This window comes from Onychomys torridus, chromosome 2 (assembly GCF_903995425.1).
Source record: "Onychomys torridus chromosome 2, mOncTor1.1, whole genome shotgun sequence".
NCBI lineage: Eukaryota > Metazoa > Chordata > Mammalia > Rodentia > Cricetidae > Onychomys > Onychomys torridus.
In genome coordinates, this window is record NC_050444.1 from 161,532,125 (window position 1) to 161,555,160 (window position 23,036).

Genomic DNA, 23,036 nt, shown 5'->3' on the forward strand with positions numbered 1-23,036 from the left:
ATGGAGAACAAGGGGACAGGGACGCCTCTGCCCACACCACACACCAAAGGGGTAAGTGTCAATTTTGGAAACTGCCTCTCTCTCACCAAGCTGGAGACTATTGTCTGCACATGAGTGCTCTGAACACTGCCACTCCCAAACCTGGGGCTCAGGACAAGCAGGCTCCAGATGCTGATGTTTCACAACTCTCCTCTATCCTGCTCCTTCACCCCTAAGGAAAGGCAGGAAAAGCAAGTGCCTGGAAACCAGAAGGGGGTCCTCAGAGCTCCGACAAGCACGCTTGGCTCACCTTCCCAAACAGCCCCCTCCTCCTCCTTCCAGGATTGTATTCTGCTTCTAGCCAGACCTTCCTTTCCATCTCAGGAGGAAGTGGAGGCCTAGCCTTGCTCACTGCACCCCCAATCCTAGAAACTCCAGGAACCAACCCTACAAGAGTCTCTGAGCTCAGAACTCTCTCCCACAGCGCCTGCAGTCCACGCTGGTCCTGACTACCCTAAGTGCATCCTTTGGCTCAGTCTTCCAGTATGGCTACAACATCGCTGTGATCAACACACCTCACAAGGTGGGCACGGGGAAGGTCCCATGGGTAGAAGTCAGCGGCTGTTTTGCTTCTAAAAGCCTCCATCTTCTCCTAGGCCTCCCCTAGATGCCCACCTCTGGGGACCCAGGGGCAGCTAGAGGCATTTCCCCCGCAATATTATCTTTTCTAGGCATATCAGTACTAGGAAACCTGGATTCTGTACCTAAGCACCTTGAGCTTGGCCCCACTTTGCTCACCTAGGAGGGCCATGTGTAGATGACAGTCTGTTAGCACATAGGGACTGCGGTTGGGGCAAGGAGAAGAATGGAGATAAAGGTTGGCTGGAGTCAGTTCAAGAGGAGACATATTACATAGTGCAGAAACACGGGCAGGGCGGACATACTTGTGAAGAACTTTGCTGTATGGGGGAGTCTGAGAAGGAAGTTTAGTAGGGGGATGCTGAGGGGTCTAGACTGGTTTTCACACAGTGGGAACCATGTGCATACTGAGGTACAGAAGGAGACCAATGAAGCAGGGCTCACAAGGACACATGCAGAAAGGATGTCCCTGAGGAGCAAAGGGGACAAGCACCTTGGGTGGTATACATGTGAATTCAGCAGTATTTTTTAAAAATCGCTGTCATTAGGAGACAGGCACAGTGATGCTCATCTGTCATCCCAGATGCTGAGGAAGTGAAGAAGAGGATTGAGAGTTCGAAGCTAGCCTGGATCAGTGAGACCCTGTATCAAGGATAGATAAATAAATAAATAAATAAATGTCATTAACTTCCAGCTATTGTTTATAGAATGGAAAGCAAGTAAATATATGCAAATATTTATATATATAAATTGCATTTATATACATTTATATTTACATATATTAGTGACATTATCATTGATGGGGCATCTTTGTTATGAAGGTTTTGGTGGTATTATATTTTGCAATACTGAGAATTAAACCCAGGGCCACATGCATATCAGAAAAGTGTTCTACCACAGAGTAACATCCCCAGCCAGGTGATTTTCTTCTTTTTAATATTTTATTTCACCAGGCATAATGGTGAACACCCTTAGTTGTAGCATTGGGGAACCAGAGACAGGAGGCTGTCTTGTGAGTTCAAGGCCAGTCTGGTATACATAAAAAGCTGTAGTTCAGCCAGGACTACATGGAGAGACCCTGTCAAAAAAAAAAAAAAAAAAAAAAAAAGGAAGAAAATATGTACATGTACAATTACATTTATTTATTTATATTTATTCACTCTGTTAAGTGTGTGTGAGTATGTGTGGAGCATTACTTGCCACAGTGAGTGTATAAGGTCAGAAGACAACTTACAGAAATCCTCTCTCTGCTTCTACCTTGAGGGTCCAACTCAGGTCATCAGCTTTGGCAGTGACCACTGAGCCATCTCACTGGTCCCAGTCCTAGGTTTATTGAGACATTATATACATCAAGCTGGCCCTGAACTATCCTCCTGCCTCAGCCTCTCCAGTGTTGTGATTAGAGGCATGAGCCACTGCCAATGTTTGAGGAGCAGCAGGTGGCAGTTGACTTCAGGGAGTCAGCCCACCAGGAAGTGAATCCATGATGGGTGAATCTCAGGTAGGCAAGGCCCGAGACCACAGACCCTAGAATGTCTTTTGCTTCTGCTGTGCCTTTACATGTTTGCTGCTGCTGTCTTTCTCTGGTATCTGGGATGGTGAGAATGGGTGTGGGGAGATCCCCACTGCCTGTAATGTGGTGTGTTTATCTCATGGAAACATCCTGTTCTACTGAGCATTTTTACTTGTGGACTATTTTGAAGATGATTTCTTCCTAAGCTGTACTGTCTAATTGATAATATTAATGTTAATTTAATTAGTGTTTTGATGACTGAAAATAAATACAAGGAAGTGTCACACAGCTAGGGCCTAGGAGTTTCACTTAAGGAGCTGCATAGATCACAGTTCAGGTTAGTGATTAAGGAAAACAAAACAAAACAAAACAAAAAAAATGATTAAGGAAAACATTTGACTCCTAGGAGTCAGGCTGGCTTAAATTCTTTAAATCTTGATGTTGAAAGATGCATTCGCAGGTTTCAGTGTGCATCAGAGCTAAATCAAAACCTTAAAATAACTTCAGATTAGATTGAGATGTTTTGATGGTATCTTTGAGATGAAAAACCCCAGAAAACAATCTAAAGTTGACAAGGACACATAGCTGAGTTAGAGATTCATTAGGTTAGGATCAAAGGACAAAGCAATCCAAATATTACAAGCTGATGTACTTTCCTTGCTAGTATTGGTTAGTGATCAAAGATGATGATTAATTCCTTGTACCCATTTCTGTCCTCAATCTCCTGATATAAAAGACTATTGATGAGTGGGTATGCACCTTAAAGATTTAAAGTATAGCTGACTGTTTTTCATGTATAAAAGGTTTGTGATTCCTTTAAGATTCCTTATAAGATTGCCTTTCAAGATAAGCAATAAAGTGATTAATTCTTTCTTTGTAATCACAATAGGCAGCCTGCTAGCAAAGGAACTGGCTGAGAAAAATACCCTGCTTGCTTACACCCTGTTAATCTATTAGAAGTTGCTTGGGTATGAATGTACGTGGATTCTTCAGACAACTAGTTTTTCACCTGTAATACATAAAATGTTTAATCATGTAAGGGATATGGAAAACATACTGTTTATTTACTTGTATTCATTGTAATCATTCACTTGAAAACTGAATGTAACCACATTGTAATTTTTATATTGTTTGAAATAATTTGTGGGGGTATATAATCTGTAAGGGAAAGAATAAAGTGAGTTAGAAGGAAAACATCAAGAGAGACAGAAGGGATGTTTCTGGAGAGAGGTAAGAATACAAAAGAAAGATTACAGAAAAAAGAAACCATCAAGAGAGTGGATGAGTCTCTTTCCCTTATCCCTTTAGATAAAAAAGTACTTCTGACTCCCTGGATTCCTCTCCAGCCCTACACTGCTGGAGGCTAGCCCCCAGGCAACAGGCTAGCTCCCAGGCAGAAGAAAGGCACTTTGCCCCGTGCTGTAGTTTATTGGTTTGTTTGTTTCTGTGGTGTCAAGAATTAAACCCAGGGCCTGGAAAGATAGACAAGGGCTACCACTGAGTTACATCCCCAGTGTGGGATCCTTTTTATCTCTGTGTGCACGCTAATAGTGGCTACAAGTACTGCTGAGGCGGGTGGTTGTGTGCCACCTGACAGGGGCGCCACCTGACATGGGTGCTGGGAACCAAACTGCAGTCCTTTGCACAAGCAGCAAGTGCTCTTAACTGCTGCCATCTCTCCAGCCTTCCCTCTCCACCCCACTTTGTTTTTTGTTTTTTGTTTTTGTTTGTTTGTTTGTTTGTTTTGATTTGATTTGATTTTTTTAAGACAGGATTTCTCTGTGTGTAGCCCTAACTGTCCTGGAACTCACTTTGTAGACCAGGCTGGCCTTGAACTCACAGAGATCCACCTGCCTCTGCCTTCCAAGTACTGAGATTAAAGGCATGAGCCACCACCACCCAGCCTCCACTCTACTTTTTAAGGCAGAATTTTGGTAGTTGAGACTGACCTCAAATTCTATATTTAGCTGAAGCTGACCTTGAAGTTCTGATCCTCCTGCCTCTACCTCCCCCAAATGCTGAGATTACAGATGTGTACCACCATAGCTGATCTTATTCAGGGTTGGAGATGGAACCCAGGGCTTCATGTACACTGGGCAAGTGCTCTACCATCTGAACTGCATCCCCAGCCCTGGGCCGTCTATTCTAAGTATAACACAGGCAAAGTGCCATCACTGTTATAATTAATGTCCCAGCTAGTTTTGTGTCAACTGGACACAAGCTAGAGTAATTTTGGAAGAGGGAACCTAACTTGAAAAAATACTCTTTCTAGATTGGCCAAGCATTTTCTTGATTGATGAGTGATGTGAGACAACGCAGCTCACTGTGGGTGGTGTTATCCCTGGGCAGGTGGCCCAGGGTGGTATAAGAAAGCAGGCTGAGAAGGCCATGGGGAAGCAAGCCAGTGAGCAGTGTTCCTCCACAGCCTCTGCATCAGCTCCTGCCTCCAGGTTCCTGCCCTGCTTTCCCTTAGTGATGGGGTATGAGCTGAGAGCTGGAAGATGAAACGACACTTTTGTCCCCAGGCTGCTTCAGGTGTTTTGCCATGGCTGTAGAGGCCTGTCTCTCTCAGGCAGAAGAAGATGCTTTGTATAACTGGTGAGGAGATTAAGACTGTGGAGACTGACTCACTGCCCAAAGTCATCCAGTTAGTGTGACTCTTCTACATTGCCTTTGGCAGAATAAGGCTATGAAAGTGAATTTTTAACAATTTTTGTTCAGACTGGCTTCCCATCTCTTTCCCTTCACACGAAGTATTATTTTTCTCTCAGATACCAACAGAGTGCCACTAGGCTCAATTGTGTCCTGCGGGTACTGACAGGAACAGCCCTCTAGGAGTGGCAGCTAAGAACACTTACATCACCATCTCTGTGAGTTGCGTGGTTTCTGAGCAATGGATGGGGCCCTGTCTTCCAGGTCTTCAAATCGTTTTACAATGACACATACTTTGAACGACACGGAAGATTCATGGACGAGAATTCCCTGTTGCTCCTGTGGTCTTGCACTGTCTCCATGTTCCCTCTGGGAGGCATGTTCGGGTCCTTGATTGTTGGTCTAATGGTCAACAAGTGGGGCAGGTAAATAGTAGATGTCATTCCCAAATTTGAAATTCATGGCAGCAAGCCACAGGCTCTCCCGGTGATTGAGCTCCTGGTGGGAAGCCACCCTGAAACCAGATCTGAAAGCAAGCTTCCACATTGCCACAGACATCAGGGCTCAAGCTAGCAAGACCCTTTGGGATCTTTCCTGGGCAGCTGCCCCCTCTGAGGTCAAGGTTCCGATGGTACTTAACTTAATGCCTTGTAAGCACCCTCTGAAGTCAAAGGTTCTAATGGTACTTAGCTTGGTGCCTCATAAGCATTTGTGGCAGATGTTCAGAAATGCAGATGTTCAAGGAGGTTCATTCTGAGGTCAGATAGCTTCAGGTGCCAGCAGCACTCTTCACATGGGCTCAGCAGCTGTCCTGAGGTTGGGAACAGGGCTGAGTGAGACACCACACGTGCCTTGTCTCATATCTCCGTTGGAGGTGAAGCCCAGGTCTGTGCACTTTGCTTGACTACTCACAAGCCCATGTTGCAGGGGCATGGCTGAAGATAAGGAGGGCTGTGCAGGGCAAGGTCCCCATGCTCACTTGAACTTGTCACACCAAGGTAGGCTGTGTGAGGATGGGGAGTAGAGAACCCCTAACGAAAAAATAACTAAAAATATGGCCGTTTCCTTTTCATGCATTAAAGAAAACTTTATCAGTTGGAAATTGTCTGCTTACGAAAACTGGACCCAGGGGCCTCTCCTTGTAAAACTTGGTGGACAGCGAACTTGCCCTTTCTTGTGCAGTTGTGTGAAGAAAGAACTCAGTAGATTCTAATCATGCTGCAGGTTAGGCTATGTACACTTATCACATTGCAAACATCAATTAGACTGTTCTAGAAACCCAGGCATTCCTTCCTCCTCTTCCTCAGTTATGAAACTTTGGTTGTAGGGGAAGCTTAAAGAACTTTTTTTTTCCCCAAGATAGCCGGGAGATGAAGTGGTGTCAGCTGCCTAGTTGGGTCCCTCCAGCCTGAGCCCCCCTGAGGCCAGTAGACTTCTTGGGGATCAGGAAGGCTAAGAGGGTATCAGGACTACAGATAGGACTGTATGTTTATCCTCCTGGGTCTTCAGGGGCTCCAGGGGAAGCTGCAGGACTATAGCAGCCCTAGGGGGAGAAAAGTGTTACATCTGCGTGTTAACTAGAGAGGCGGCTTTCCTAAGACCCCGGCTTCACCGGCAACAGTTGGGAGCTGGGGCCTCACACACTGACAGCTCCAGATCTGAAGGTGCAGAGCAGTTAGCAGCCCCTGGAGTGGGTGTGGGAGAACACAGCTGTAGTCCAGCCCCTGGAGTGGGTGTGGGAGAACACAGCTGTAGTCCAGCCCCTGGAGTGGGTGTGGGAGAACACAGCTGTAGTCCAGCCCCTGGAGTGGGTGTGGGAGAACACAGCTGTAGTCCAGCCCCTGGAGTGGGTGTGGGAGAACACAGCTGTAGTCCAGCCCCTGGAGTGGGTGTGGGAGAACACAGCTGTAGTCCAGCCCCTGGAGTGGGTGTGGGAGAACACAGCTGTAGTCCAGCCCCTGGAGTGGGTGTGGGAGAACACAGCTGTAGTCCAGCCCCTGGAGTGGGTGTGGGAGAACACAGCTGTAGTCCAGCCCCTGGAGTGGGTGTGGGAGAACACAGCTGTAGTCCAGCCCCTGGAGTGGGTGTGGGAGAACACAGCTGTAGTCCAGCCCCTGGAGTGGGTGTGGGAGAACACAGCTGTAGTCCAGCCCCTGGAGTGGGTGTGGGAGAACACAGCTGTAGTCTAGCCCCTGGAGTGGGTGTGGGAGAACATAGCTGTAGTCTAGCCCCTGGAGGTGAAGGCAGGAGCACAGCTACAAAGCAAATCTAAGGCAAGCCCGGGATACATGAGGCCCTATTTCAGCAAACTAAATCAAGCAAACAACAAAAGGTGCCTTCCGGGGCCTGGAGGACACCCAGATCAGTGCTGCTTTACAGACCTCCCCTCTCTCCCGTTCACAGACCATTGGGTTTCATTGTAGAGGTCATCCAGTCCCATTCTACACCACATCTGTTATGGGAATCTATCTGGTCAACATCTCTGACCGGCATCAAGTCTGGTCTAGACATCACCAGTGGGGCTTCACTACCCCCAGCCACCGGAAGCTATAGTGTTTGGAAGGCACCGCCCCCTCCACCACTCCTGCTAGCAAGTGCTCCCCTTCCTGGAACTTTGACAGACACTCTCCTTTCTGCTTTCTCATTCTTGGTCAGCTTGTGCTTTCTGTTGTATTTGTATTGGGAATTATGCACTACAAGAGCACTAGTCCCATCAGGAGGATACCAGAGTCATCTGAAGCCCCTGAGGGGCGAGGTTTGTTGCACATGCATGACCCTGGGGGACACTCCAGGACACAGCCCCACCCACCAGCCCTTCTCAGGCATAATGTAGCTCCTTTGCAGGGAACAGTCTGGAACATTAGGTTTGGTGTGAAAAAGCCTGTGCTGGGCACCCCGTCCTCTGGGCCCTTCTGTCTTGCAGGAAAGGAACATTGTTGATCAACAATATCTTCGCAATCACCCCTGCCATCCTGATGGGAGTCAGCAAAGTGGCCCGGGCATTTGAGCTGATCATCTTGTCTCGAGTGCTGGTGGGGATCTGTGCAGGTACCCAGAGTGGCCACTGAAGACCCAGGTTGGTCTGGTGTGCATTGGTGAGGGGCAGCTCTGAGACAGGGGTGCCCAGCAGCACCAGGACCAAGACTAGACACAGGGTCTAGCTGTCTGCCTTTTTCTTCTCTTGGTTTCTTCCACTTTCCAGGTGGTGGTGTGCAGTAGTGGTGGTGGGTCGGGTGGGGGTGACACATTTCTAGGGTTTTAAGGGATGTAGTTAGAGTTTTCCTGCCTGGCCCACAGTCAGGACAAATCTCTCTTACCCGCCAGTCCCACAGTCGCTCAGACCCAACCAAGAAAGCACACAGAGACTTATATTGTTTACAAACTGTATGGCCGTGGCAAGCTTCTTGTTATCTACTTCTTCTATCTTAAATTAACCCATTTCTATAAATCTATACTTTGCCACGTGGCTCATGGCTTACCAGTGCCTTACATCTTGTCATGGCCGCGGCTGGCAGCATCTCTCCCTTCAGCCTTCCTGTTTCCAGCCTTCTCCTCTTCCTTGTCCCACCTACCCTATCCTTCCTGCCTGGCTACTGGCCAATCATCACTTTATTTTAACCAATCGGAGCAACACATTTGACATTCAGAACATCCCACAGCAGAATAGGTACCTGACCTGAGAGGAGGGGAGCCTGTGAGCTGGGGTGGAGGGCTTTGAAGTCTGTAACAGGTACTTGTAAGTGAGGATTGGTGGAATCTAGAGGTTAGCCTAGACCTTGATATGCTAATAGGCACCACAGGCATAGTTAATGGAAGAGCCAGAGACAAGAATAACTCCTTTTAGCGTGTAGGAACTATTTCCTCAAGCTCCTGAGGAGTTGCTGGCTTTTGTCTAAATGCCAGACTTTGCAGAAAAGGAATTTCTGGGCAGACAATTTTCACACTCTAGCAGGGCTGAAGGGGGAGGGTTGGGAGAGCTGTGGTTGCAGCTTCAAACTGAACAATCAACATCATCCTCTTCCGGTCCCAGTGAGACTCGAGTCCACCTTAGGCACTGGGTTCTGAGAGCCTGGGGACTGCTCTTGACCTTGATTCCCATTTTGTCTGAATCAGGCATCTCCTACAGTGTTCTCCCCATGTACCTGGGAGAACTGGCTCCCAAGAACCTGAGGGGTACATTAGGGACAATGACGGAGGTATTTGTCATCATTGGAGTCCTCCTGGCACAGATATTCAGTCTGCAGTCCATCCTGGGCAATGCCACAGGTAACCAGCAACGATGGGGTGGCGAGAGGCAAACTGTCAGCATGCATGGTGCAGCTGAGGCTCAGCTGAGCCCAAACTTACCAGTCCAAACAGGAAGGTGTTTTGGTGATCTTTAGGTCAGCTTGTGGGTATAAGACTTTGCCTAGGGTGGGGTTGCTGAGTCCTAGAGATGGGAGAAAACTCAGATATAAGTGAGGCTAGGCTGGCCAGCCAATGAGTTCCCTGGATCTGCCTCCACTGCTCTCGCACCCTGCCAGAATGCTGGGGTCAGGCGCACACACAGACAAACACAGCTTTTTAGGTAGGTGCTGGGGAGTAGTGTTACCCACTACGCCCTCTCCTCTCTTTTAAACATGGATGCCCTTTGTGGGCAGCCGCATCTTGGCAAGGACTAGGTGCCCACCACCCTCGCTTATCACCTGGTTGGGCAAGGTGGGGGGCGAAGAAGGAGGGGAAACCCCTGCGTGCCCCTAGTGGCAGATTCAAGTCTCCAGTCGTCACGTTTGTTCTGTCCAGGCTGGCCGATCCTCTTGGCTCTCACGGGGGTCCCTGCGCTGATTCAGCTTCTCTCGCTGCCCTTCTTCCCCGAGAGCCCCCGTTACACTCTGATTGAGAAAGGGGACGAAGAAACGGCAAGACAAGGTACTGGGACACAGGCTGCTCACCCACAGCCCCAATGTACAAAATGGCATGGATCAGGCAGGTGCCGCCTGGTGAGATCGCGATCGGGGTCAGGGTCACAGTGGACAGAGCAGAGAGCTTGCGCTGGGTGGAGAGTGTGCTTTGGGTGAGGCCTGGGTTCTGGAGAAGGGCCTGGCTGAGATACAACACAAGCAGAGAGTGAGCGTGGCATGCCACCTCTCTGCTCTGCAGCTCTAAGGAGGCTGCGAGGTTGCAACGACGACGTGGAGGCCGAGTTGGAAGAAATGCGCGAGGAGGAACGCAAGGAGCGAGCGGAGGGTCGCCTGTCCGTGCTCAACCTCTTCACCTTTCGGCCCTTGCGCTGGCAGCTGATCTCTATCATCGTACTCATGGCGGGTCAGCAGCTGTCTGGGATCAACGCGGTGCGCGGTGCCACCTCTCTCTCCCTAGATTTGCGGTCCCCTTGGGTCCTTTTTCATGAATGCACAGAAGGCTCAGGAGTAGCATTTTGCATTTTGACTCCTGTGAAGCTCAGTCTGGCCTCCAGGAGGGATGAGCTGCAAAGCTGGTGCTGAGTGGAGGGGTTTGGGTATAGTATAGTGCATGTTATTACTCTGGGTGCTTCCTTTGCAAGAAACAGGACCTAGGTCTGCAAGATGGTTCAGTATTAAGGCGCTTGCCCCCAAGCCTGACAACCTGAGTTTGATCCCTGGGACCCACACCGTGGAATGAGACACACACACACACACACACACACACACTCACACGGGGTGGGGGGGGAGGGGGGAGGAATAAATAAACATGGAGAGACATGGCCAAGCAGCAACCAGAGCACAGTGGCCTATAAGTAGACAGTGAAAACACCCCAAGGCTCTTGTCTACAGCCAATGGCAGGGGACAGAACCCAAGCATTATGAGCTGGACCAAGAAAAATATGATGCTCCTGGTAACGTGACAATCATCTGCTGGGGACAGTGCCATGGGCACCTCCAAACTCCTGTAGATGTTTCTCATGGATGGATTTCAGCCACAGCAACTGTCCACATATGCTTTGACTCCAGATAAGCACATGGCCACAGAGATGCAAGGCGATCCTTGCGGACTTCTGGGATACAGCAGACCAGGAGCAATTCCAGAGCATGCCTGCCTCCTCCTACCACAGGCTCAAGCCTGCATCGTGGTATTTGATGTCTAGAGGAAAATCATTTCTGAGAACCTGAGTACCTGGTACACAGAACTTCAGGAGTTCAGGACAGAGAGCCCCAGCATCCTGGTGGCCAATAATATCAATGCAGATGTATAGATTATTCAAAAGAACTTCAGTTTTGCCCAGAAGTTCTCCTTGCCCCTATACTCTGCCTCAGCTGCTGGTGGTACTAATGTTGTGAAGCTCTTCAGTGTTGCAATTTGATTAGCTGTGGCTTACAAAGAAAGTTCCCAGGACTTCATGGCTTAGGTAATACAGGAGCTTGAGACGTCAAGCTGAGCAGAAACAACAGGCCAAGGCAGAGGGGTGTAATCTCTTTTTTTTTTTTTTATCTTTTTGTTTTGTTTTTGAGACAGGGTTTCTCTGTGTAGCTTTGGAGCCTGTCTTGGAACTTGCTCCATAGACCAGGCTGGCCTTGAACTCACAGAGACATGCCTGCCTCTGTCTCCCAAATGCTGGGATTAAAGGTGTGTGCCACCACTGCCTGGCCCTGTCTCCTTCTTTTTTTTTTTTTTTTTTTTTTTTTTGAGCTGAGGATCCAACCCAGGCCCTTGTGCTTGTGCTTGCTAAGCAAGCCCTCTACCACTGAGCTAAATCCCCAACCCCACCCCGTCTCTTTCTTAATCAGTGGACATCCACATATGACTGAGTTGGGTATCAGGGAGCCATTTTGGAATGCTCTACATCTGGAGGACCTTTCCAGACTACCCCTACTCAACTTCCTGCAAGCCATTTGGAATGCCCTACCTATATCTGAAGAACCTCTCCAGGCTACCCCTGCTCAACTTCCTGCAAACTCACTGTTCTGTGGTCTGTGATGAGGTCACCACAAACACACTAGACAGGCGTCATACCCAAGGCCTCCTGCAGCAGGATGAGGATCCATGTCCAGCTTATCTCCTCAGCCCACTAGCAGCCTGGCAGTGTAGACTCAGTGAGCATGCTCACGCCTTTTTACTAGACATTGAATGTTTGTTGTTGATCCCAAAGTGACCTCAGGGACTCTGCCTTGGACTCCTGCTGACAGAATGACTGCAGACCCCTAACTACACTGTGTCCTGCGGAATCTGTGACGCCTCTGTCCCTGTTCCCTCTGAGTCTCCCAACCAACTTTTCAACAATATTTTTGACAGACAACTGTTGATTCCAGGGTTGAGGGGTGTGTGTGTGTGTGTGTGTGTGTGTGTGTGTGTGTGTGTGTGTGCTGTTTGAGGAGTTCTAGGTCAGGATGAGAGCACAGGAACAACAGGACAGGTCTAGCCACACCCAGTCACACACACATCACTATTCCTCAGGTGAACAACAGCTTCTTTTGAAGGCTCCACCTCGGCAGAAAGCGTTCCTCCGCCCCTCTAGAGTGAGTGAAAGCACATCTTCTGTGCATGGCAGAAACGGCAGAGGAAGACCTCCTCTCCTTCCTGCCGCCAGTCTGTTTTTCTGATCATCTGGAGCGTCATTTGCCTTGTCTTCATTATTTTGTTTGTATTGATTCCTTTTGCACAGTCAAGATTAAATTTCATAAACAAAAACAAAAGAAAGATGGATAAACAGATGTAGACAGTTCATCAGTGAAAGGAAGGAAAGAAGGCAGAAAGAGAGACAGATAGATAGATGTAGATAGCTCATCAGTTAAGACCACTGGTTGCTCCTGCCCAGGATCCGGGTTCCATTCCCAGTACCCACATGGTTACTCACAAACATCTGTAACTCTAGTTCCAAGGGACACTACGCCCTCTTCTGGAACCCGTGGGCACCACATGCACATAGTGCACAGACATATACATGCAGGCTAAACAGCCATGAACATAAGATAAAAATAAGTACATCTTTAAAAAGAGAGAAAGGGAGGAGAGAGAACCCACTGGAAAGAGAAAAAGCAAAACCAGGCCTTATTTACAGAAACTGGTGCCTGACTAAGGAAGATCGGCCACATTTGTGGTCTTGGGGACCTGGGACAGGATGTCTAGGGCAAAGAAGCAGCTCAGATACTCTCTGCTTCTCCCCACCCTTTGCATTTTCTTGCTATAAACCTTTTTCCTTTGCTTCTTAATCCCCCAAAGAAAATCCCCTGCCTTTAGTTACTTACTCTCCTTAAGAGGCCTTCGGAGCAGTGCCTGACCTCTGGTCCCAGTCACAGGCTCCAGGGAAGGGCCATAGATTGGTCCATCCTGGGTCAGGAGACCCTAGTAGACTCATTTGCTGTGGAAATACGATGTCATGTTCTGTGGCGGTTGTTTTCACTCTGTGGATGGGCAAATAGCTGGAGAACCCAGACGTCCGTCTGGCGGCCCTGCCGGTGTCTAAGAGAAGTAATGGGTGGAGATGATGCCTGCTCTTCAGGGGTTGAATTGTTTAGCAAGTGATCTTGGGAGCCGCCTAGTGGGGACTGTCCTGGGAGGGGCCAGGGCTGGCCCTTGAATTTGCAGGGTATAAATGCACATAGATAAGATGCTCCCATTTTATAGGCCCAGAAGCCAAGACTCAAGTCAGCAGAGCCTAGAACTCAGGGCAGAGTCAGATCTACCAGGTGCCTAGCTTCACCACCACCTTCTGCCTCCATCCTAACCCAGGCTCCCCAGTCCAGGCTCCCCAAACTGTGCATTGTTCAAAGTGAGAGCAGGGATCCAGTGACATGTCTCAGGCCTCTGCTCACAGCTCTATCTGTGTTCTAGGTCAACTACTATGCGGATATCATCTACACCTCAGCTGGCGTGGACCCCACCCAGACCCAGTACGTGATAGTGGGCTCTGGTGTGATCAACTTGGTGATGACTGTTGTCTCGGTGAGTTATTAGGGAGCGGTCTCTCTCTCACTGCAGGGTCCCCAAACAACCCCCTGACTGGAATACAGAAGCCCCTCAGGCCAGAGTGCAGGTGACCCTAGTCCTGGAGAACTATTTGAGTAACTTTGGTCAAGGTTTGGGGTATAGCTCAGTTGGTAGAGTGCTTGCCTAGCATGGACAAGTTCCTGGGTTCAGTCCCCAGCACTGGGGTCAAACTACACATAATGGCTCACTTTTATAATCTCAACAATTGGGAAGTGAAGGCTGGAGGATCAGAAGTTCAAAGTCATCCTTGATGATATAATGAGTTCAATACCAGCCTGGGCAACATGAGACTCAAAAACAAAGGTTCCCAAACCAGCTATGATGGCAGTTCTTGTTGTCAACTTGACTACCTCTGGGATTAACTAGAACCCAAGCAGCTGGACACACGTGTAAGGGATTTTTTTTTCCTTAGTTGAAGTAGGAAAACACACTTTTAATCCAGATCGTTTGAGTTGGGAGGATCTGCCTCTAATCTGGGCCATGCCTCTGCTGGCAGCCTATATAAAGGACCTGGAAGAAGAACGTTTTTGCTCTGCCTGCTTGCTCTCACTCTTGCTGACAAGTCCATTCCTTGGTTGGCATTAGAGCCTACTTCTTCGGATTCCAGCATCTACTAGAGACCAGCTGAGACATCCAGCCTTGTGGACTGAGCAGCTGCTGGACTCTTGGACCTTCTGTTGGTAGACAGCCAGTGTTGGACTAGCTGGAGCACAGCCTGTGAGCCATTCTAGCAAATCCATATATACATACATTCTGTAAGCTCAGTTCCTCTAGAGAACCCTGACTAATACAGACTTTGGCACCAGGATTGTGAGGTGTTGCTGTGACAGACCTGACCATGTTGTTTTTGGGGAGGATTTTGAAAGGATTTTGGGCTAGAAAGGCCATTGAGTGTTCGAAGCTGTGTGGGAACTTGGAAGATAAGAATGTTGGGAGCAGGGCGATGATGGAGGCCTGGCTTGTGTATTTCCAGAGGGAAGCTTGAGAGTCACTTAGAGGGCTGTTTGCTACTTTGAGTTGAGAATCTGTGGTTCTGGTTCTCTGGGGCTGAAGAATCAGTGGTGATTAAGAAGAAACCAGGATCAGTGAGGTGAAAATCTTTCGGGAAGTGTCTCCTCAGGGTCAGCACACAGTTGTGTTCCAGAGGTGGCTGAGGTTGTACCCACTGCTGGCAGCTGAAGTTGGTATGGTAAGACTCACCCGGTGGTACTGATTTTGAAGGTGTGAAGGGGTCGTGGAGAGCAGCTGAGGCTTGGCACTGTGAGAGGTCAGGGGAAGCCAATGGTGATAGTGCAGCCTGGGTAGCAGCTGGAGGCCTGGGGAGAAACTGAGGCTTGGCACCATGAGGAGAGCCCAGGAGAGGCTATTGGCGGAGGCGCAGCTCAGCTACAGCAGGAGACCCCAGTGTTTTGGAGATGTCAATACCATGGGGTGACCACCAAGGACAGTGCAGCTGTGGAGTGGGGCCTGCCCAAGCTGAGGAGACAGGCTGTGTGTGCTGCAAAGGACTGAGACAGAGAAGTGACCCAAGACCTTTGGAGGAACCAGAAGGTCATTATTAGTTATTTTGGCGCTCTTACCCCGCGAGGAACACGTCCCAAACACGACAAACCCACAGAAGAGCTGTTTATTAATATAGGATGGAAGAGACGTGACAGGCCTGTGGGAAACACACACCTGGTTAAGAGACAAGAAGAGGGTCATGCAAGATGGCGCCGGCTTTATAAAGGTTGGGCCGCCCATGCGTACAGGAACTCGTGTGGCTACTCCATGCATGCGTAGATTACATGGCCGTGCGCGCGCTTTACGCAACCATGTAAAGCCATGGAGTCCTAGCCACGCAAGATGTTTGACCCGGAAATGGCTATTTTGAACTGGAAATAACCAGGCAGTCCGCCGGGCAAGACCAACTGTGTGGACATGTGATTTCCTATCAGTCATGAGCAAATCTCAGATATTAGACATTGAGTTCTTTACAATGTTGGAGTTAGTTCAGGTGTTCTTTGTTCAGATTGTGACTGTGACCCAGTTCTTCCTTTTTGAAATAAGAAAATATTTAATTTTTTAAAATTTTATCATATCCCACAGTTGAGAGACTTTAAACCTCTAAAAAAGACATTTTGGAGTTTTACAGAGACTTTGAGTTTTAAAAGAGACTGGATATTTGTTTATGTTTTGTTTTTTGAGGGTTCCTCTGTATAGTCCAGGCTGTCCTGGAACTCACAGAGATTCATCTGCCTCTGTATCCCAAGTACTAGGATTAAAGGTGTGCATATCCAGCTGAGACTGGATATTTTTAAAGGGACTTTTAAAGTGTTTGAGTTTATAAAATAGGGGCTTTTCAGGCTGTGAAATGTTTTATAACGTGATGTCTTTATCACTGTGCCATCTTGGGGTGAGTGAGAAAGGCTGAGTTGTGGCTTAATAAAGATAAGGGAATTTCCCCAGGGCCAGCCCTGAGAAAATTCCTCCCAGAGTCCTGGGGAAGATGCTACATCTGGTGTGGGGTATCTGAGGGAAAGGAATCTACATACACCATGCTTTTTCGTCTGTTACTTTATTCCTCTGTGGCAAAACTGTCTGTCTATACAGCTCCATCCTCACACTCAGCTCCTCTCTGTGCACAGTTTTCCTGTCCTCATAGTTTTAGTAAGCTCCTATGCTTTTGACCTGATCTTTGTCCTCTGTTCCTTCATCCTCTATCTATATCCTTCCTGGCTCCTTACCCCTGGCCCTGATAGACTCTACCACAAATCTGCTTTACCCTCTACTGAACCTCTGTCTTCCTCTCTTCTCTCTGGCCGCTGAGTTCTGTCCATTCTCTGAAATTCTGCCCCAGTCCTTACTGCACCTGGTTATGCAAAAAGCCCTGTTGTCCTCAGTCAATCTCTCGGCCACGCCCCTAGGCCTGAGGGAAAAGGATGGTCTGAGCTTCATTTGCACAAGAAGCAAAGCTGTGCATCTACAGCTTGCTTGTCTTTTAGGCCTAGTAGGGAAGTTAGTTACCTAGAGGTTCAGCAGGTCTGAGAAGCTGAACTGTTTGTCAAATGGTCTATAGTATATGGGCACGCAAGAATTTCATAGCAAGGAGCAGCTGAATATTAAGGCTGTTTAACACCAAATATTCCGTGATAAATGGCTTCCCATTTAATGGACCCTTGGTAGGTCAAAGTATAGCTTTAATACACAACTGAATCTCTATAATATATTCTTGCAGCCCACAAGAGCTTAACAGTGATGTGTTTGTGTGTCAAGTTGACAAGGAGTCAGTTGTGCTGGTGAGTTTTGTGTCAACTTGACACAGACTAGAGTCATCAGAGAGGAGGGGCCTCAGTTGAGAAAATGGGACTGGGCTGTAGGCAAGCCTGTAGAGCAGGCTTAGCTAGATCAACCTTAACTACAACACTTGTCTGCAGCCCTATTGGGGGAACTGGAATCAACTGGTGTAACTTCAAGGTCCTGGCTGAGCTGCCTGGCTGAGGAGGATAGAGAGAAACCAAAATGTTTCTAGGGGTGCATAATGGTATCACAAAAACAATGTGTTGGTGTCTTGTCCTAGATTACTATTGCTGCAATGGAACACCATGACCAAAAGCAACTTGCGGAAGAAAGGGTCTATCTCCCTCTCAGTTCTACATAACAGTTCACCATCAAAAGTACTCAGGGCAGGAACTCAAGCAGGGCAGGGACCTGAGGCAGGAGCCGATGCAGAGGACATGGAGGGGTGCTGCTTACTGGCTTGCTCATCATGGCTCGCTTAGCCCAATTTCTTGTAACACCAGGACCCTTAGCCCCGGGATGGCCCCACCCACAATGGACTGGACGCCAATCACTAATTAAGAAAATGCCCTACAGGCTTGCCTGCAGCCCTATCTTATGAAAGCACTTCCTCAACTGAGGCTCCCTCCTCCCCTGAGACTCTAGCTTGCCTCACGTTGACACAAAACTCCGCAGCACAACAAAGGTTATCACTGCCACCCGGAGAAGGCCAGACCGGAGCACTGTGGCAATCTCAGTGTCCGATAGAGGAAGTTAGAGAGGCCAACATCGTCTCAGATGCTGCTCCCAGACTCTGAGTCTCCAGGGACAGACAGAGCTGTTTTTCTGTCTTGTATTTCTCTGGGATGGGGGTCAGGGGAGGTGATGGTAGCTGGCTGGCAATGTTTAGGATGATGAATGGATCTTACCCAGAAGCTAGAGGAGAGGGACAAAGGACCCAGCAGCTCACACAATGATGGTGAGGCCCCTCCTCCTTTGCTCTCCTTGAAGAGCACTCTCAGGTTGCTGGTCACCTCCCAGCACCAGTTACCTGCAGGAGGAGCAGCCGCTCCAAGGGAGAGAGGTCCAAAGATGCCAACGCATTACATGCAGAGACTGGGAAGCACAGTACTGGGCTGGAGAGATGGCTCAGCGGTTAAGAGCTCCCACTGTTCTTGCACACTTAGCTCATAACCCACAGAGACTTAGTTCCAGGAAATCCACCTCCCTCTTCTGGCCTCCCAGGGTACTGCATGCACATAGAGTATAAGTCAAGGAAGCACACACATCCACATAAAAAATTGAATGTGGTTATTATAGGGAGAAGATAATCCAGGGGTCTGTAAATGACAAAGACAGTAGTGTGGAGTCCCAACGTGTAACTTAAACCAAATAGGTCACCTGGTGTAGCAGGGGTGAACAAGGAGAGCCAAGCAGGAGAGGGTGGAGGTTCAGGGTCAACCCTCAGTACTTAGAGCCCCCTTCCCTGCAGGCAGTCGTCGTGGAGCGTCTGGGGCGGCGGATTCTCCTGCTGTCTGGCTACGGCATCTGTGGCTCTGCCTGCCTGGTGCTGACTGTGACCCTCCTCTTTCAGGTCTGTTCTCAGGCCCTGCCCTGGGGGTGGGGGGTTGCCATGGGGAGCTCCAGGTCCCAACTGCATGACTGGATCTCAGTCCTTTCCAGCTGCCTCCTTCCAATGTTCGTGTGAGTGATCTTGCTCCACTGGGCCCACAAATTCAGGGTGTAACCCAGTATGATGCTGCAATTACAAACAGCTGTGAACCACTTGATGTAGGTGCTGGGAACTGAACTTGAGTTCTCTAGAAGAGCAACAAATGCTCTCAACCACTGAGCCATCTCTCTAGCCCCTGGACTCTGATTTGTAAATGTAGTCTTGAGACATTCCCCTGCAATGGAGACAGCTGGGCCCAGATCCTCTCTTGAAATCCTGCCAGATGTCAAGAGCGCTAAGCCTCAGTGTTCAAAATATCTTGAAGACTAGATCTGGATGAACCTGGAAAGGAAGCAGTTACAATAGGTGCTACAAAATACTTGGGGACGCTGGGCAGTGGTGGCAGTCTCCCAGCACTCAGGAGGCAGAGACAAGCAGATCTCTGTGAGTTCAAGGCCAGCCTGGTCTACAAAGTGAGTTCCAGGACAGCCAGAGCTACACAGAGAAACTCTATCTTGAAAAACTATTAAGAAAATATACATACACACACATACATACTTGGGGACTTACGTTGGCCTGGCTGGCCAGGACTCGTTATATAAACCAGGAGGAAGTAATAGAAGGAAGAGATTGTGTCCCTCTGTCAGAAGCTCTGGTGGCTGTCCATCACTCCCACCTTTCATGACGTCCTACCATGCCGTCAACGGCTCCCTTGCAGAATCCATCTGATTCTCATTAGCTAGCTGGCCACTTAGCTGGGAGCCTGCCATTCAGTTCCGTTTATGCCTGTTAACCTGGTTTTGAATAGCCATTGAGAGCACGGAAGTGGTCTGGGGCTCCCTTGCCCTAGAGGGATTTTTCTCTAGACAATTGTCAAATGAGTTGAAATCCCCACCCGGTGACCTCAAGATTGTGCCCCTCCCATTACTCTGTCCGAGGGGCTGAGGTGTTCCTGGTCTGTGTTCAGGGATCAGTGGGCTCTGAGTCCACATTTGTGGGATAGAAATAATACTATCCACACTCCGAGAGGGTCACATGAAGATAAAACAGTCGATTTGTGAATGCAAAGCAGTCTGACTCCAGCATGAGGGAGCAGCAGCTCTCTCCAGCCCCACCACCGTCAGGTAAGGTTGTGGAAACCTTGACGAACCCCGTTGTGGCCTCTGTGGGGCTCAGAATTCCTGCAGTGGGAGGGTGGAATCCACGGGTGGACTCAGCTTCCCCTGAGGCTCTTGGCTTGGGCCCCACAGCGCTGCTTCTCCCACAGAGCACAGTCCCTGAGCTGTCTTACCTTGGCATCATCTGCGTCTTCGCCTACATCGTGGGACATTCCATAGGGCCCAGTGAGTTCTTGCACACCTGCTTTACCTACACCAGTCTCTAGAGCCTGACTCACCTCTGGTGCTTGTGGAATGGGTGGCTGTCCATCCATCCACCTCTCTCCCACCACTACCTTTCAAACTGCTCACCCTCTGACCTACACAGCTCCAATGTCCTTTTTTCTGTTTCGTTTCATTTTGTATTTGTTTGGTTTTTTTATTTGTTTGCGTTTTTTGAGACAGAGCTTCTCTGTATAGCCCTGGTTGTCCTAGAACTCACTCTGTAGACCAGGCTGGACTCAGACTCACAGAGATCCGCCTGGCTCTGCCTCACAAGTGCTGGGATTAAAGGCGTGTGGCGCCGCCACCAACACCCAAACTGTTTTGGTTTTTTGAGTCAGACTTGTACTGTGTATCCTAAGCTGGCTTTGAACTCATGGCCCTCCTGCCTTGGCCCCCAAGTGCTAGGATTACAATTGTGTGTTACTCTACCCAGCTCCAGACCCACTCAATTTTTTAAAATGTATTACCTATTTTATTGATGTATGCATCATGCATACATAATGAGTTCCAGGACAGCCAGGACTACACAGTTCTCAGCTACAAGGTGAATTGAAAACCAGCCTGAAAATGAGCTCCTAAAACATAAGTTTATTTATTTAATCTTTCTTTCTTTCTTTCTTTCTTTTTTTTTTTTTTTGGTTGTTGTTTTTCAAAACAGGGTTTCTCTGTGTAGCCCTGGCTGTCCTGGATCTTGTTCTGTAGACCAGGCCGGACTCAAACTCACAGAGATCCACCTGCCTCTACCTCCCAATTGCTGGGATTAAAGGTGGGCACCACCACTGCCCAACCCAATTTATCTTTTTTTAACATTTTATTTAATATTTGTATGTCTCTGTGCTTGCATAGAATACAGTGCATATGTAAGGGTCAGAGGACAGCTGGTGGGAACTGGTTCTCTTCTTCACTGTGTGAATCTCAAGGTCAACTCAGGTCCTGAGGCTTGGCAGCTGACACCTTTACACACTGAACCATCTTACTGGCCCCTGAAAAATATTTTTTCCCCATGGAGGTAGCAACTAGGGGAAAACATAGCTATAAACATTTGAGGCAAGACTCCTTATGGGGGAAATAATGAGGCAGCAGAGAAGAGATCTGGACTCAAGAAAGGGGTGGAGAGAAGGCACTACCATCCCCATGCTCATTGCAGGGGACAGCAACCCCCTGACAAGTAAGAATTGCAAAGTTGGGCCAATATAGAGCAAGGGCTGGAGAGGACTTGCACTGTGAGGACCTCGAGAAGCTTGCCCCCCGGTGGACTCTACAAACCTTCACTAGCATCCAGTTGAAGAAACAGTGCCAGCTACCACTCCTGGCTCTCCAGGCCTCTGCTGTATTCTGGGGGTGAAAATGGAGTTTCTTGTCAGCCCCCAGTCCTGGCAGGGGTGGTCCACACAGGGACACAAGGTGCTCTAAGGGTCTGAAGTTCGAAGTGAGGTCCTAGCAGTCTTCAGGACCCTCTGAACCTCCCGTCCTCCCAGGTCCTGTCCCCTCCGTGGTGAGGACAGAGATCGTCCTGCAGTCCTCTCGGACAGCTGCCCTCACGGTAGATGGAGCTGTGCACTGGCTCACCAACTTCATTGTAGGCTTGGCTTTCCCATCCATCCAGGTGAGTGACCCTTTGTGCCATCCTTGGCCACCCTGCCTCACCTCAAGGTAAGTTCCTCCTTTAGGAAGAACACCTCCTGAGGCTAGGGATATAGTTCAGTTTCTGCCTAGCATGCACAAGGGCTTGGGTTTGATCCCCAGCACAGCATAAACTGCAGATGATGGTACAGGCCTGTAAAAACAGCACTTGGAAGGTGGAGACAGGAGGATCAGATGTTCAGGACCATCCTTAGCTACATAGAGAGTTTGAGGCCAGCCTGGGATACATGAACTCTTGTCTCAAAACACAGCAATAATCCCTCCACATCTACCAACTCAAAGCTATCAGAGCAGCTCTTAGGTGTTCCATGTGAGGCTTGCTTTGGTCCAGCTCTTTTTATTTACTTATTTCCTGTGCTGGCCATCCCACCTAGATCCTAACATGCATGATAGGCAATGCCCTCCCAGTGCACGGTATCCCCAACCTGGAACTCTTAATCCTCCTGCCTCAGCATCCATAGTGCTGGGATGAAAGCACATGCCACGGCACACAATCTGAAATTCTTTAGTATGCCATGCCCTGCTTATAGAGGAGGTTGCACCTCTGAGTTGTTGGGAAACGGCTCTTGGTTGAAGATCAAAACTGATAGCGCCCAAAGAGGAGCACACCCCTGCTGCCTCCCTCCTCCGAGTCAGCCAGACCCCAGACTTCCAGTGTGGAAAGGACCCAGAGCCTGTGACATTCCTATGAGCCAAACACTAAAGCTGCCTTTTGGAGATTAGGGATGGGCCCAGTTTTCCTGCTGTCTTTTTCCTCTGGGAGTGGGATAAAGTTGACTATGAAGAAAATCCCTGTGACTCACAGAGGCACCGAGTACGTTGTCTGAAGGGTCTCTCTGCCTCTTGTCCCCTCTGCTCTAGGTGGCCATCGGGGCTTACAGTTTTCTCATTTTCACTGTTCTCTGCATCCTCACTGCTGCTTATATCTACGTGGTAATTCCTGAAACCAAGGGCAAGACATTTGTGGAGATAAACTGCGCTTTTGCCAAGAGAAATGGGGTGGAGTTTCCAGAAGAGAAAGAAGTAACGGTGGCCGAGCCTCACACACCCTCTCTGCCTGGCACACAAACATCCTTTTGATGGCTCTGTGGACCCACATGTACTCGGGCTTCCTTCTTTGAGAAAGACACTTGGGGACCAAGCCTTCAGAGAGAGTAACAGCTCTGAGACTTTGGTGTCCCCATGGCAACTGGAAGACTTTGAAAACACAGCACTGACTTTCTTGTCAAGTGGTTAGCTTCCTAACCAAGAGAGGGACGATGTAGGTGGATAGGACCTGATTCTCTGGTTCTACATTAATTCCAAAACTTACATGAGATATACATGCATTTTTTTAAGCTAAAGCTTTACAAGT

The 23,036-nt window shown here is 48.8% G+C and overlaps 1 protein-coding gene and 1 pseudogene across 2 annotated transcripts; both read left to right on the plus strand.

The window, feature by feature from the left end:
• On the plus strand, positions 1 to 22,762 carry Slc2a7 (solute carrier family 2 member 7). 2 transcript variants are annotated; one of them, XM_036179440.1, is made up of 12 exons: positions 1 to 51; positions 464 to 570; positions 5,020 to 5,208; positions 7,707 to 7,831; positions 8,897 to 9,049; positions 9,566 to 9,691; positions 9,923 to 10,113; positions 13,571 to 13,681; positions 18,477 to 18,578; positions 19,924 to 19,999; positions 21,517 to 21,644; positions 22,544 to 22,762. In XM_036179440.1, exons 1-12 carry the CDS (start codon positions 1 to 3, stop codon positions 22,760 to 22,762), a joined length of 1,578 nt encoding a protein of 525 aa, XP_036035333.1. The 2 variants fall into 2 exon arrangements, with proteins under 2 accessions (XP_036035333.1, XP_036035336.1); XM_036179443.1 differs by having other exon boundaries at positions 464 to 562; positions 5,048 to 5,208.
• LOC118577392 lies at positions 10,348 to 11,177 on the plus strand (annotated as a pseudogene).
• Positions 22,763 to 23,036: the final 274 nt, after the last annotated feature.

Excerpts from the sequence above, each read along its gene's own strand:
- Slc2a7 (XM_036179440.1), top strand. The coding sequence starts at position 1 with ATGGAGAACAAGGGGACAGGGACGCCTCTGCCCACACCACACACCAAA. Across the intron at positions 13,682-18,476 it reads TGGTGATGACTGTTGTCTCG|GCAGTCGTCGTGGAGCGTCT; the intron begins GTGAGTTATTAG and ends CCTTCCCTGCAG. Across the intron at positions 20,000-21,516 it reads GGGACATTCCATAGGGCCCA|GTCCTGTCCCCTCCGTGGTG; the intron begins GTGAGTTCTTGC and ends CCGTCCTCCCAG.